General features: G+C 38.5%; 2 protein-coding genes across 4 annotated transcripts in view; both read left to right on the forward strand.

Moving 5' to 3' along the window:
- The window catches only part of nfatc4.L (nuclear factor of activated T cells 4 L homeolog), a 47225-nt gene extending 43755 nt beyond the window's left edge, over window positions 1–3470 (forward strand). Inside the window, exons 9-10 of the mRNA XM_018259865.2 lie at window positions 5–1156; window positions 2427–3470. Coding sequence (XP_018115354.1) covers window positions 5–1156; window positions 2427–2485 — 1211 coding nt within the window. The 3' untranslated portion in view covers window positions 2486–3470. The remainder of the gene's footprint in view (window positions 1–4; window positions 1157–2426) is intronic.
- Window positions 3471–7836: 4366 nt separating this feature from the next.
- The window catches only part of ripk3.L (receptor interacting serine/threonine kinase 3 L homeolog), a 37552-nt gene continuing 30415 nt past the window's right edge, over window positions 7837–14973 (forward strand). Inside the window, exon 1 of one of the 3 annotated variants that reach the window (XM_018259875.2) lies at window positions 7837–7933. The gene's annotated coding sequence lies outside the window, so the exon portion shown is untranslated. Of the gene's footprint in view, window positions 7986–14973 lie in introns of all 3 variants that reach the window. The other 2 variants (XM_041565507.1, XM_041565502.1) reach the window with 2 other exon arrangements.

The raw sequence follows: 14973 nt of genomic DNA on the forward strand, positions 1-14973 counted from the left end.
TCAGTTATTTTTAAGGCAGAACCATTGCCTGATTTAGCCCTGCACAGGTTCCCCTCTAACTCTCTGACTAATTCATGCCACCTTTCAGTAGATTCAGGGCAGATGGAACTGAGCACCTCCTATTTGCCTCCATTGCAGTCTAACTTGGGGGATACCCCCATGGAGGTCTCACCGTATTACACATCTCCACATTCAGAGCGTTTATACCCAGGTGACTCAGATTGTGCAGCTGGTAGTAGCTCTTTTATGGGATGCTATTTTAATCCTCCGGTACCTACAGATTTTAAATGTCCTCCATCATATCCTGAGAATGGGAGTGATGTGTCCCTGTCATTGCCTTTCCACTCCAACCCTGCTCTCCCTCCCAGTCCTGTTCCTTGGTCTCCACAACCCTGTTCATCCCATTCTGCATCTGCCTCTACATTTGGGGGACCTTTGTTACCCCACTTAACTCAACCCAGCAAATTAAACGAAAGACTTGCTGTATCACAGGAAGATTATTCAGCCTCCCCAAATCTTCTAGCCTTAGAATATGATGCCACTGCCCATCCTTTCTCACCCATTTATGAACCCTTTACAGCCTGTGCCCCTCCATCTTATACCACTTTGGGTGAAGGGGAGAGGTTGGGCCCTACACAACCTGTTGAGTCTTCTACTATTCCAACAGTGAGCAGAGTAGAACAGTGCACTCCAGTCCAACAGTTTCCTTCAAACTCCATCCCAGATCACCAAGCCAATCACTTAAATTCCCAGGCACAGAAATGTAGAACAGTAGCTCAGACAGTTTTTGCAGCTGCATCTCCGAGTTTGCCCCCGTCAGAAGAGGAGACTGCATTTGCTCCTACTTTCCATAACTTATCCTCTTGCCGAGCTTCTTCACTCACTTCCCTCTGTCCCTCTTCACATCCTTCTCCCTTCTCAGCCCCTTCATCCCCTTCTATATGCATCAATCCTAATCAAAGTTCAGAGCTGAATCGAGATGGTACCCAGACCTTATCTGCTAACAAGAAAGAGGAGGATGTCTGTTTCCACCAGCTCTGTGAAGAATACCCTAAATCAGCAAACAACACAGACAAAGAAAAGGCAAAAGAAGATGGGCAAGAGTTTGAAAGAACATTTCATCCCATACCTATCCATGGGATCACACTGGAAGAAGGTACATTTATTAATATTATCCTTTATTTTTATAGCACAGACATACAGTATTTAGATACACTACATACATGCTGTACAGTAAGCAAATACCTGCCAGATGCCATATTAATACTTTCACAAATGGATACTTGGTGTCCTGCACTATATAGGCCCAGATCAGCAATGTTCTCTGAAGTCTAAAGTCTGTTATAAAACATAATTTAGTCAACAGCTCTTAGCATTCAGGCTGAAACACTTAAAAAATATAATATTCCAGACTGCAGCAGACTGATTCCTGGACAGAAGAACTCTTGGACCAGCAAAAAAGGGAAGAAAGAGATGCAATGGTGCACTAGTCCTCTAGAAGGGGTGTCCTGCTGCAACTACAGCATAGAGAATGAGCAAATAGCTGCATTATAGGCAACTGCACTGGTGCAATTTCGAACTAGTAGTTTTGATTGTTTGGGCCTTTGAGGGCTCATAGTTACTGGGGTTCTGCATCTGTACATGATTCTTTAGGTTCAAGGCCACTTTGCATATTGATGCAGGCCACGGTGGATGTCTTGGAATTACCACCAGAATGAAGGTGGCAGTAGCCCTAGGGTTCCCATCTGTTAAACTCACACTTATGCGCAATTCAGAACAGGAGGCAGGACAGAGCTTAACTATAAAAAAGTGTAAGAGCATGAAGAGCAACAGCTGCATCCAATTTTGCATAACCACAACTGTGCTGCAGTTATACTGTAACCCTAATGACTGAGGATAGCAGCAATATAGATAAAGGTTAACCAAAGATGTCACCAAACAACCCACATTTGTTAAATCTATTATGTGGAATGAGTGGGGCCTGGGGTTTTCCAGATAAGGGGTCTTTAATTTGGATCACTATTCCTTAAGTTTACAACCTAACATTTTAACATCAAAACCCAATAGGTTTGTTTTGTAACCTATATGAATGAATGCAGCTTAGTTGCCATCCAGTAAAAGTTACTCTTTTATTATTACATAGAAAAAAAGGATATCAGTGAGAATATAACAATTGCTTGCTAAAGAAGGGCAATGGCATTCATATATTTTGAAGCTTTCTGAATAATGGGTTTTTGAATAATAGATCCTATACTGGGCTGCATGTAAACTAGAGAGATTTTATTTTCCTGATCTAGACCAAAATACTTTGAACTAATAACAACTTAATGGCTTTCCTGCTGACAAAGAAGGAACCTGCTTGGGATAACAGCAAGTTATATTGGCACTGAGGTTTTTAATCTCCTGTTTTTCTCTCTCTGTTTCAGTGAGTGAGTTTATAGGTGAAGATCTGCACAGTTTTCCAGAGCCGCATCAAGAGGAATAATGCACGGTGGCACCAAACAATTCCCAAAATGGTCTTGGCTTTCTCAAGCTACTCTGTCAAAGGCAGGGCTGGCAACCGTCATCAGCCTTTCCAGAAAATAAATCTACCAAAGGCAGGAAAACCTGCCATATACTTTTGACTTGTCTAATAATTCTTCCATGCCCCTAATGCATAATTTTCTGCCATAACATATTTCATAGCAGTATTTCTTTTGCATGAGTATGCAGTATCCACACATTGTTTCTCCAGAATATTCTGTTTCTCTACAGCAGAACATTGTTGGAAGGGACATGAGAGTGCTCCATATATTCATGAATATGCAAAGATTTGGTCTTCTGCATCTTTTACTTTCCCTGTATCGATTCACCAACTAGCCGGAAAACTTCATTCTGTGAGTGTACTGACTTGGTGGGTAGCACTGTTTCTCAAAGCATAAACCAATGCAACTATGTACAGTACATCTGTTATATATTTATACTGGGTCTGTTACTGTGACAATTCTTAAATATAGCTCCTCCTATTCATAAGGATTCTGTTTGGGTTACCACATGTCGTGGATGAATCATTCTGAATACGTGGAATTGAATTTGGCAGCAGAGTATTATTTCTTGAAATCTGCGATAGAAAGGAATACGCAAGAAATGCCTCATTCAGCAACTTAAGCAGTCGTGGAACTTCAATTCCCATTGTCGTTATTCAGAATTCAGTTCTTCTGATGTCTCTAGCAATTACAGACAAGTGTTACATTCACCCAGCCCTTTTGTATTGCAGAATTGTCACAAACATGCTTCTTTCATATTCTGTAGCATTCATGTACAGAGGAGCACGTGTTCACCATCTGTGACTCTCTTCTAAGTTGATGATTATGTATATTTATATATATATATGTATGTAGTATTTGTATTATTTTATATATGCCAGTTTGGCCTTTGTATGTCTATATTTTGCAATGGATTGATTAAAAAGATGATACGATATATTATTTTCCTCTCTTTTTGTTGCCAGTCTGTGATACATGCCATACCTTGTCTCCAGTGAACAATTTGTTGATGATGTTTTGCTATCTGTGTCAGTATTACCATATCTAATAGCAGCTACACAGAATTTCTCAAATGAGAAAACACACAAAGATGGAGAGATGCAGGGATGTAACACATGGGAAGCAAATCCAGGGAAAAGGGGGATCATTAGGGTCCAAAGTGATGAGCAACTTCAGAATGTAATTGTGACAACAATGATGTTGCTGAAAGTTTAGGGGCACTAACATTGTTTTGCTCTAGGGCCCAGAAACTAGTTACTGCAACAAGATATGCTGCCATATTTTACTGACTCTTAATGGAAAATAAATGAATGATAAACCTAAGATATTATATTAAGGATATATAATCTAAATCAGGGGTTCCTAACCTTTTTACTCATGAGCCACATTCAAATGTAAGAGTTGGGGAGCAATACAACATGAAGAAAGAACCTGGGGCGCCACATAAGGGTTGTGACTGGTATTTAGTAGCCCCTATGTGGCTACATGAGGCTCTGTTTGGCAGTGCACTTGGTTTTATGCAACCAAAACATGGAATGTGAACAAGCCAGGAATTCAAAAATAAGCACCTGCTTTGAGGCCACTGGGAGCAACATCCAAGGGTTTGGTGAGCAACGTGTTGCTCACAAGCCACTGGTTGGGGATCATGCTTCTAAATTCTTCTGAAAATTTCAACAACAGTCACACTTCCTTCTTAAGCCACCTTTTTCTATACTACTATTGAAGGAAGTCTGTAGTCCAGGACTATATCCTTCCCAATAGCAATATATCCAAGAACTGGCCAGTTTGGGATATTCTTTTGTCCAAGGCAAAATAGCTCAGCTACCTTGTTCCCTCCTTCCCTCCCTAGTTACTTGTCCTCCTGCTGCAGACTCTGGCTAGTGTATGGGAAAAAAAAGAGTACTCTTACACCATATAAATTTTTAGAAAATTTTGTTAGAAAAATGGGACATTCAGCTCTTAAAATTATCTGCTCAACATGGGAGCACATATAAAGTACCCAGTCAGGGCCTTTCTAACAAGCCTCTTACTGACTAGCTAAATTAGAAGACCATTGCAAGATATAAAATGCTTTACAAACTTCAATGGCTTGGTATTGCAATGCAAGAAAAACAAGTAAATCAACATGAAAACATAAGAAAGTGACCCCTGCTGAAAATAACTTACTGATGCTATATAAATAAAGATACAAAGACAAGAAACAGGATTTAAGGTGCAACCATACCCATTTTCCATTGTAGTTCATACATAAAAAGAGCAAACATTATTGAAATAACTAGCACAAACTGACTCAGCCAAATTATTTTGGAATAGGATAAAACATAGAAGTGTAGGTAGGAGTACCCTCTGTGATATGCTTTCATGACAATTTCACAAACAGGGAATGGGATTGTTTGACAGGTATAAGATTCAAAACTATTTTCAACTTCTGTTGGGAATTCTACTTGTTTTATTTGTTCTGTCTAGACAGAACTATAAAGATCTATAGAGTCCCAAGTAGGGTTTAACTCCAACCATAAAACTGTTGGAGAATTTGAGTCATACTTTGAAATCCAAATACTGACTATACCTGTGCTGTAATTATACTTGATAACTAGTGTTTAAGCCCTTTAAAATATGTTGCAACACATACATTCATAAGGGAGTATGCAGAATGATTAATTTTGAGGTGTGTTCTTTCTTAACAACAATGACAACTTGGGGAAGGCTAAGCCTAGCCACACATTGTCTAATGAGCAGATCTTGGCTAGCCACATTTGGTAGGACAAATATAAGGCTGATCTGATCTGATCATTTGAACCCCAGGCCAATGATAAGATCGTAAGAGGTGCATATGCAGACATCTTTTGGGAGAGAACCCTACATATCTGTCTGATTCTTTGACAAGATAGAGGTTGGGCAAGCTGTTGGCTTTGCCACATACAGTCCAGTAAACTGCTGACAAGGTCTGGAGGAGCCAATTATGCTACTAAAATTGTGCTATATATGGACATCTTATAATTGCCATGAGTTAGCTGAAACTACACTAGAGCAAGGGGCAAAAAAGCAATAGAAATATAGGTATGGGACCTGTTAGCCAGAATGCCTGGGACCTGGGGTTTTCTAAATAATGGATCTTTTCATAATTTGGATCTTCATACCTTAAGTCTACTAGAAAATCATGTAAACATGAAATAAACCCAATAGGCTAGTTTTACTATCAATATTAGTGTTGATCAAGTACAAGTTACTGTTTTATTTTAACAGAGAAAAATTATTTTTTGGATTATTTGGATAAAATGAAGTTTATGAGAGAACGCCTTTCCATAATTCACAGCTTTCTGGATAATGAGTTTCCGAATGATGGATCCTATACTTGTACAAAGGAAGCTCTAGCAGCCCATTGAACAATGTCAGTTGGAAATTATAAAAGTGATTTGATAGTGCTTTGGGTAATTGTTTTAGCAATTTCTAAAAAATAGTTTGTACCTCCTATTTGTTGTAACGTCTCTACAAAGGATTATGCTTGGCTGAGAGACATTCAAATGCTGCCTGTAGCTGACAAGAAATATTTAGTTTGTAGATGTTCAACACATGAGTATAATCTACATATCAACAATTTTCAGTTTTTGGTATCTCTTGTCTGCAGTATAAAGTTGTGCACTGGGGTCAACAATATGGAGCAACATTTTATATTGCAACATAGCCTTTAGGCCCTCTGTTATTCATATTCCACTCCATCTTCCTAAATACTGTCTGTTCGCTAGGGTAATTAAATCCTTATGGCTAATAGATTCACCTCTGTTCTAATTATAATGCTAAAGGTGAAAAAACACTCCAACAAATATTTTTACCTTACAAATTGCGTAAGGTTCCTAAGAAAAGTGCACACACACAGCTTTGCTCCAATGCAAGATAATATTACATTTATATATTACATTTACTGCTTATTTCTTTGATCTGTTAGAGAATCGAAGTCACAGATATTGTTGACAAATGATTCCCTGGCACACAAACTCTAATATAGCTGAAATGCAGATGATCATGGGTTCTTTTCAGAAAAGTGGGGTTTTTTTCTGTCTTTGTCAGGCAAATCTGCATAAAGAATACTTGACCTAATTCTCTCCAAAGATAGAAACATTTTTTTGTATAAAGCTACTGTATTATACATGGCAAGATTCCTTTGGTATGATTGTGTTTGGCTTAGATGTGGGGGAATGTAAATAAAAAAAATACACAGTGTAACATTCAGACAGTTATTAAATTGCCAATTTCAACTTATTGTAGCTTGAAGGTGGCATATTTAATTGATGCAAACCCTACTTTTTCATTAAGGAATCCTCTGCACAAAGGCACAAACTATAAAAGCATTTAAGAGCACAGCGCAGTATGCAAAGTGCAGTTTTCACAAATGTTTTTGTACCCACAATACAGTGGGTTTTTTTTTTACTGAATTCCAGTGTGAGCGCAAGGTGTTTCCTTCTGCAATTGTGCCAAATGCATCAAAACAAATGCAAAAGTGCATGCCCATGTACACAAATCAGGTGCAAGTTGCATTTTCAGAATAAAGACTGTGCCACGTTCACAGTGTGGAGTTAAAATGGTTCTAGGATTTTACTCTTTTGCTGCAAGGCTGCTGCACCTACAGACACAAGCTACTGTGGGATCCCTAAAGGTGGAGGTAACTCTTAATAAGTAATAATAAGGAATAGTAGAACCCTGCTTACTGTATTGCAGCTGTCTTTAACTATAGTTTTCAACACAAAATAGCCTTTCGATGTCTAAAGCTGCATGTTGCACAGCAGACAGCTCTGTTGTAAGTACACACAGTGTCTGATAATCCTTACACTATTAATTATTAGGTAATATACCTATACATAGTCATTCAATTCATATGAGGCTGGGAGAAAAATATTGTGGAAATGTAAACCAGCTTAGCAGTTAAATCCACTCTTCTTTCTATTCATTCCTATGGGATTTTTGGAATTGGATTTATCAAATAGTGAACTTTAACTTTAACCAACTGATATATACAATTCTAAAAATCCTATAGGAATGAATAGAAAGTGAGTGATGTTTTTTTGTGGTGAGCTCACATTTTTAATAAATCTACCCCTAAATTAAAATAAGAAGTGATTGTATTTTCAATGCTTTAGAAAAAAAGATCTGGGAGGACAGAAAAAAATCAAATGTGTAACCAACTGGTTTAAACAAAAAGAAAACAGAATCGATAGCAAGGAAAGGGCGGAGAGAGAATGCTAGAACTAAAGCTGGAGTTACAGGATTGCATGTGATATTGAAAGGGAGGGGTAAAGTGCAGGGGGGAGGAATGGAAGGCAGGACTTAGAAAGTGAAAGAAGAAGAACTTGTTTAATTCAAAGGGACGTACAATAGCACAGTGGCCTACATGCGAATGAAAATCACTGCTGGTGAGACAAAATAACTTACTGTATAAGAACTGGAGGTCAGGCAGGCACTAAGGCAAGTCAATGTATATATATTGTATATAAAATGTGGCAAAACACTGTCTCACAGGGAGCACAAGACACTCCGGTGACACTTTGTTGCCTCACATAAATACCTAGCATTACACGTCACTCAGAGCACACACATTCACTACAATACAAAGTGTTCCACACTACCTTTAATACTCATATATACTGTTAACAAAGAGCAACACTGATTTTACATGTTAAGTGGATATGTGTGTGAGGATTGTTGTGTATATAAAGGAATTTAGCTATGATGGCTGATTTGTTCAGAATTAATGAACAGGGCAAGTGTTCTGGGGCATAGTAACGAATAGTAAAAGTAAAGCCTCTGATGAATCGTCTTTAGCACCTGTCTTCAGATTTGGCAAATAGTTTTTCATTTCTTTCCCATTATGGGGGAAATTTACTAAAGGGCGAAGTGGCTAACGCTGGCGTAATTACGCTAGGGAAGGAGATAGACCTGGCGCAACTTCACACTCTAACGCCAGGCGAAGATGTGCTCTGGCAAAGGGACGTAACTACGCTAATTCACTAACTTGCGGATTTCACTAAACTTTACCTCTTGCGCCAGACTTGACTTTGCCACCTCAGACCAGGTGAAGTGCAATAGAGTAGATAGGAGGATCTTCAAAAACAGTTAAAAAAATTTCTAAGTCCCAAAAAACGCTGGCGTCTTTTACATTTTCCAGGGTGATAGGCTGAAAAAGATCAAAAAAATTTTTTGGGGTACCTTCATTCCCCCCTACATTTCCTAACATATGGCACCTAAACTATACAGTGGGCACATGTATAGGGCAATATAAGTCCTCTATTTATTTTATGAAGCTTTCCCAGGCTTGTGAAGTGTAATGTAGTTTATGCTGCATATACGTCCATTGTATTTTAACTCATCGCCATATGCAAATTAGGCATCGCTAGCGTAACTTCGCTTTGCTTGACGAATTAACGCTAGCGCAACTTCGCTACCTTTAGCCTCCCTGGGTGCAACTTCGGATTTTAGTGAACTTGAGCAGCCCTGGCGAAACTATGCCTGGCGAAGTGCGGCGAAGCCGTCTCTAGCGCATTTTTCAGCGCTTAGTGAATTTGCCCCTATGTTGGGTAATTGTAAGAGAAAGAATCATGCACTCAGGATCATACCAATATAGAGGGCCCTGTGATTGCTATGGAGCCTATTAGGGGTAAGGGGGCCAGTGGGGCGCTGATTAATAAGAAGTTCAGCATATGATTATGAAAAATATCTTGTTCCCAAAGTTTAGGGGGGCCCTACAATGATTTTGCTGTGGGGCCCAGATACCACTCTGAGGGAAGTATACAGATATATGGACGTAAGTATGCATGTTATACCTGGATACATGGAAGTAATGATACAGAAAAGTAATGATACATAGAATTAATATTGTAGGTAAGTAAGGCTACCTGGAAGTAACGACAGAGTAAAGTAAAGATTTACAAAAGTAACTATGTAGTAGGAATACATAAAAGTAAGGATACAGGAAAGCCAGGATACTACATGATAGCATGACTGCAACGCAAATAACAATGGTTAAAGGAATACAGGTATGAGAACTGTTATCCAGAATGCTCACAATATAATATAATAACGGAATGATCTGTTATTCGGAAAACCCTGGATAACAGGTCCCTTACCTGTATATACAGAGGGAAGGATCAGTGAAGGAAGAGTACACTATTATAAGAATCCAATAAAATAGAATAGTGGAGGGAGAACATTTGAGTAGTTTAGTAAAATTAGAAAGATAGAGAGGGCCACCACTTAGTAAAGATAAATGAAGTAAAGGTACACAAATAAGAATACACTGAAGATAGATTGCTTTACCACCGAGAAGGTTATGCCTTTTAGTCCAGTATTGCGTGAAGATCTGCTTGGAATAATCTCATTACAGATCTGCCATATCCATGTTTTATGTCCTCTAAATCAGGTTATCGGCAGCCCCCACAGGTTTTGCTAGATTAAAACATTTCATGAAATCCTGACAATAAATTCTTAATTAGCCAGACTATATGTCGCTCCATGTATGGCACAAACAGGGACCTTGGACCATTTATTACAGTTCATTTCTGCTCAACGTTGTTCTTCCCCCAATATTTTGTGCAGTTATGCTGAAAATGGTAAAGGTTCATGATCTAATAACAGAGCAATCATAGAGATTATGAATGAGATTAGGACAGGTTCACATTAAATTAAAAGATTACATATCCAACTAACAGGCATAACATCACCGAATATGGCATTCCATAGCTACTGTGCTCATTATGATGAACCATTTGTCTTGCTTCACATGGAAGTAGTTTCCTCAAGTCCTAAGGCTAATGGCACATGGGTCATTTTCCCAAACCACTGCCTTCTGCCCTCTTTAAAATGTGCGTACCCACTGTATGTTCTCACACGAGTGGGGTAGCCAAAATTATTTTCTTGCATGGGGGGCCTGGTGGCAGGCAATTACATCACTGATCTCATGCCTGTCAGGGCACATGCATACTGTATAAGAGGACAGAGACAGTGACACTGACTGACGGACGGTCTCTTGCCCTTTATCCTTTCCTATGTAGCAAAAAGATCCTTTTATCTGTCTATAATATCCTCTAATGTACTTGTAAAGAGCATGTCATGTCACCTCATGAGCAGCTTTTACCAGAAAAAAACAATCCTAATGCTGACAGCTTAATTGTTCCATTCCTTTCACCAGTTTAGTTGCACATCTCTGCACTCATTCCTTCTTAAGGATTGGGGCCCAGAGCTGCAGTTCATTTCCAAGGTGATGCAAAATTATGGGACAGATCTAAAATGTGATATTAGAGTTCTCCATAGAAAAACTCACCTCATTTCTATTCATTCCTATGGGATTTTTAGAATCATATTTATCAATATCATATCACAATGATAGACCCATCATGTCTGACGTTTAGCATTATTTACTTAACATATTACATCTGCTGAGTGTGCACTGTCTTGTCCTGTCCCTGCACTATGCTGTCCTGTCTTGCAGGAGTTGCATATTTTTGCACTTTTTTGTCTGTTGTCCAGTACATTTATGTTGTGTGTAGCACCATGGTCCTAGAGGAACGTTGTTTCACTGTGTACTGTACAAACATATGTGGATGAAATGACAAAAAAAAAAGTCTCTTGACTTGAAAAAAAATATGTGACAGTTCACCATTTGATAAATATGATTATACAAATCCTATATGAACGAATAGAAAGAAAATGAGTTACTGTCCTAATCTAACATTTTGATAAAGCTCTCCCTATGTGTTCATTCCTTGAGTCATGCCCTTTTTTAAGGAAGACAATACTTTATTTGCTGTAGTAGATCCTGACTGTCTTGGCCTATAATTACACAGTTATAAACAAAAACTCCAAAACGTCTCCAAACAGGAGGCCCCAACACAATGCCATCAAGCATATAACAAGCATATTTGTTATTTTTACCAAAACGCATAACCTTGCAATCATCAACATTAAACCTGATTTGCCAAATGCCATCCAGTTTTGCAAATCTCTCTGCAAAGCGGGAAAAAGCCTACATGAAACTTATGGTTTTTCAGAATTCAGCATCATTGGCAAAAGGAGAAATAGTATTTACAATGACAACCTCAATGTCAAAAAAAGCAAAGGACCACTGAAGTACTCCACCAACAACACTGGTCTAAGACGAAATCTCACATTTATCACCACTCTTTCCACTCCCGAGTTTCGGCTCACCTCCTCACAGCAGTCGATTAATTTTGTCTGGCAATGTATATTGCAAATAAAACCATGTCAGCACCAATTTATAGTATTGTAATTTGAAGTGTAATCTAGCATCTGTATATCCAGTATCTCTTATTACCAATTTCAAAAAATTTGGCATAAGCACTTTGCCAATCTCTCTGCACCATGCCAAACACCAATGAATACTGAAAAATCGAGATGAATATCATCCAGTCCTAGACCTTTGTGTACATTTCCTCTACATTCCACCAGCTATCAATACTTAATTTAATTAAAGTGTGTCTATTAAAATGTAGATAAAAGGAAACTATCAGTTCAAAATCTCTGCTTTCCCTTTGCTTTTATTAACCAGTTTAACTCCCTCCGATACCATATGCGGCATGGATGTCAATGGAAAATCATTGAGTCTTTTCTAATATCTAAACAAGCTACTCTTGAAATGAAAAAGACAACACAAGCATTGCAAAATGTAAACTACAGACCTATAAAGACATTTAAACATTTAAAGATGTTCCATAATTGTCCCCAATTAAGTGGTTCCGAACTAAAAAAATCTTAATTACAGTGAATAAATAAAGTATCCTGGGACATTTTAAAAATTCCTGGAGGTTAAGTAAAATCATTACAGATCATTAAGTGCACATCAACATTAAAGGAGAAGTAAAGACCAAGCTGAACCTACTTTAAACTCCTGTGAGTTTTAGGAACCCTTTACAGCAATGATAGTTATCTACAGGAGCTCCCCTTTTTAGATCTGGTTAGGCAGTCAAGTAACAAGCAGATACCGTACCCCAAACCAAAATAATATAACACCCCTAAAATTTGGGAATAAAGCCTTTATTAATAAACATATACAGTATTAAAACTATATGAATTACTACTTCATAAGGCCCCCAACAGTGACATAGTATGTTCCTCAATAATATAGTTACTGAGAGCCAGTGACACTAAGAAGCTAATATTAGAGGTCACTGAAAATCATCAAAACATTAGCAGAAAATTTCTTTTTACATGTGTCATAGAAGCTGATACTATAGCTACAGATTATTAATCAATTTCAATGCAAAATGCCCTGGACTTTATGCTCTCAGGATCTTCAACACTAAAGGGCCATGGTGACATTGAGCTGATTAAGAAGCCCAAAACATAAGGACAGAATTTGTACAACATTTTTTTTTGCTGAGCTTTAGTCGTCCGTAGTATGGTAAAATTAGTTTAGATGCGGTGCTTCCAGATATGGCAATGAAAAGATTAATTGCATACCTTGTTTACGTCAACTTTAAGCTCCCATACTAATCAGATGATCTATTTGTTCTACGGTGTAAATTGAAAGCTAAACTTTCTGTAAATAGGATAATAGAAAACAGAATATTATGCCGTTCCTTCTGCTATGTATAGTACCTCCAAAGTGGTCCCAGTGAAGTTTCCCATGCCTTTAGAGGATTATATAAACTGCGGTCAGCTGGAAAGTAGCCAACTAAACATTCCTGCCCAAATTCAGTTTCTAAAAGCACCCTGGTACTGACTCAGCAACAAGCTGCAAATCCTGAAAAGTATGTACAGACCAGTTTTTTAACACTGCCTGGCATCAGTGTTCATATTAACCCTTTTCTGCCAGTGACAGAATCTATGTCGCTGGCACAGTAACAAAGTAGCTGCTCCGTAGATTCTGTAGTTTTGTATTTGGATAAATGAATGGGAACTTGTAGGTCACAGCAGTTCAACCCTGACCAGTGAGCCTTCATATATATCCAGAATCCTGTTGTCCATTAACCACAATGGTCCGTAAAGAGCAGCATTCAGTTTGAGCCAAATTGTAATTAAGATATATGCATGTACTCAGATGTATTGATTCTTGTTGGGAAGATGTGAAATGCTGATGTTGCTGATTTCTGTATCCCAACAAATAAGGTATTGCAAGGTCAGGGTTGGGCATTAGAAACTTTCTCAGTAGGGGAATAACTCCTATTTTGTCATTACAATTACAAAAGGCCCCTAAATACATTTTTATAAACTAATATTTGCTTTGTTACCTGTACCTATATATGTTATGGTATCATGTGGTAAGATTTTACCCCATGCACAATTATTTTTGCAACAGACAAATTTACCAACACTGTTCGGCCAGGTGCACGTCGAGAAATAAAAAGAAAACATTTATTTTATTTCTATGGATTACTGCACTAGTGTAAGTTTGCTCACTGTAAATAAATAATCGACACAGTGTCACAGAGGGATGTTAAATGCATCAGTACTCAGGTACCTGTCAGCCTACACCCTTAGGACAGGTGGTAAGGACAAGCAGGCTATTTGTGCTACCTAAAAATGGGGTGGGATTGAGGGATGATTATGTGCCTGCTCCAGAAAACCCTTCTAAAGTCTAGAATTCAAATACATGTGTCCCTAGTGGTGCAAAGTGGAGGCAGGATGCAAGTCTTTGAAAGACATGGCGTTTTGTTGCCATTTTTGCACTTTACATCTTGATATAATAAGGTGTATATTTCCATCCCTTAAATGTAGGCCTTCTTTTCATGCAGTCTTTATACCTTTTACCAGAGCATGTGAAAAATCAGAGACACGTAATAAATACATTTATAGCTGCACTGACTGTAAATTGATTGTATTCTAATTTACGGGCATCTATCATATTTTTCTTTCGGAAGCACAGACTAATAGAGCCCGCACTCCAATTATCGGAAACAGTACTATTTTTGCCCGTTATTGCCCCAAGTGAGTGCTGTGCTTCCTACACCAAGGGAGGGAACTCTTGGTTCGGCGGGGGGGTCATGTTGGGACTCATTGCATGTGCATAAAGGGTGGGGTGTACCAGCTCACTCATTATGTGCATGTATGGGATATAAGATCTGTCGACTCCTCCCCTAATCCTATTTCACATGCATGCATAAAATGGGTGATCCGGGTGACTGACCAATAATGGCTGTAACACCGGAAGTTCCACTGCGGTGTGGGCAGCAATGCACTTGCTAGGGGCAATTTCTGGCCAAAATAGTATTGTGCCCCCAACCTGAGTGCAGTTTCTATTAGATCTAAACTTTGCTATAATAGTAACAAAGCGGTAAAAAAGCAGTGTGGCCCTTCTAGCTGGATATCCCAGAAGTGTCCCTGGATTTTCACATGATTTGGTAACCTTCATCTATATGGCTCAATGCACACAGGCAATTTTGTGGCTTTACTGTTCTGTGCTTCAGTGTAAACCTTTTAAACCTCTAAGCACAGTTGCTAT

Source organism: Xenopus laevis, chromosome 1L (genome assembly GCF_017654675.1).
Source record: "Xenopus laevis strain J_2021 chromosome 1L, Xenopus_laevis_v10.1, whole genome shotgun sequence".
NCBI lineage: Eukaryota > Metazoa > Chordata > Amphibia > Anura > Pipidae > Xenopus > Xenopus laevis.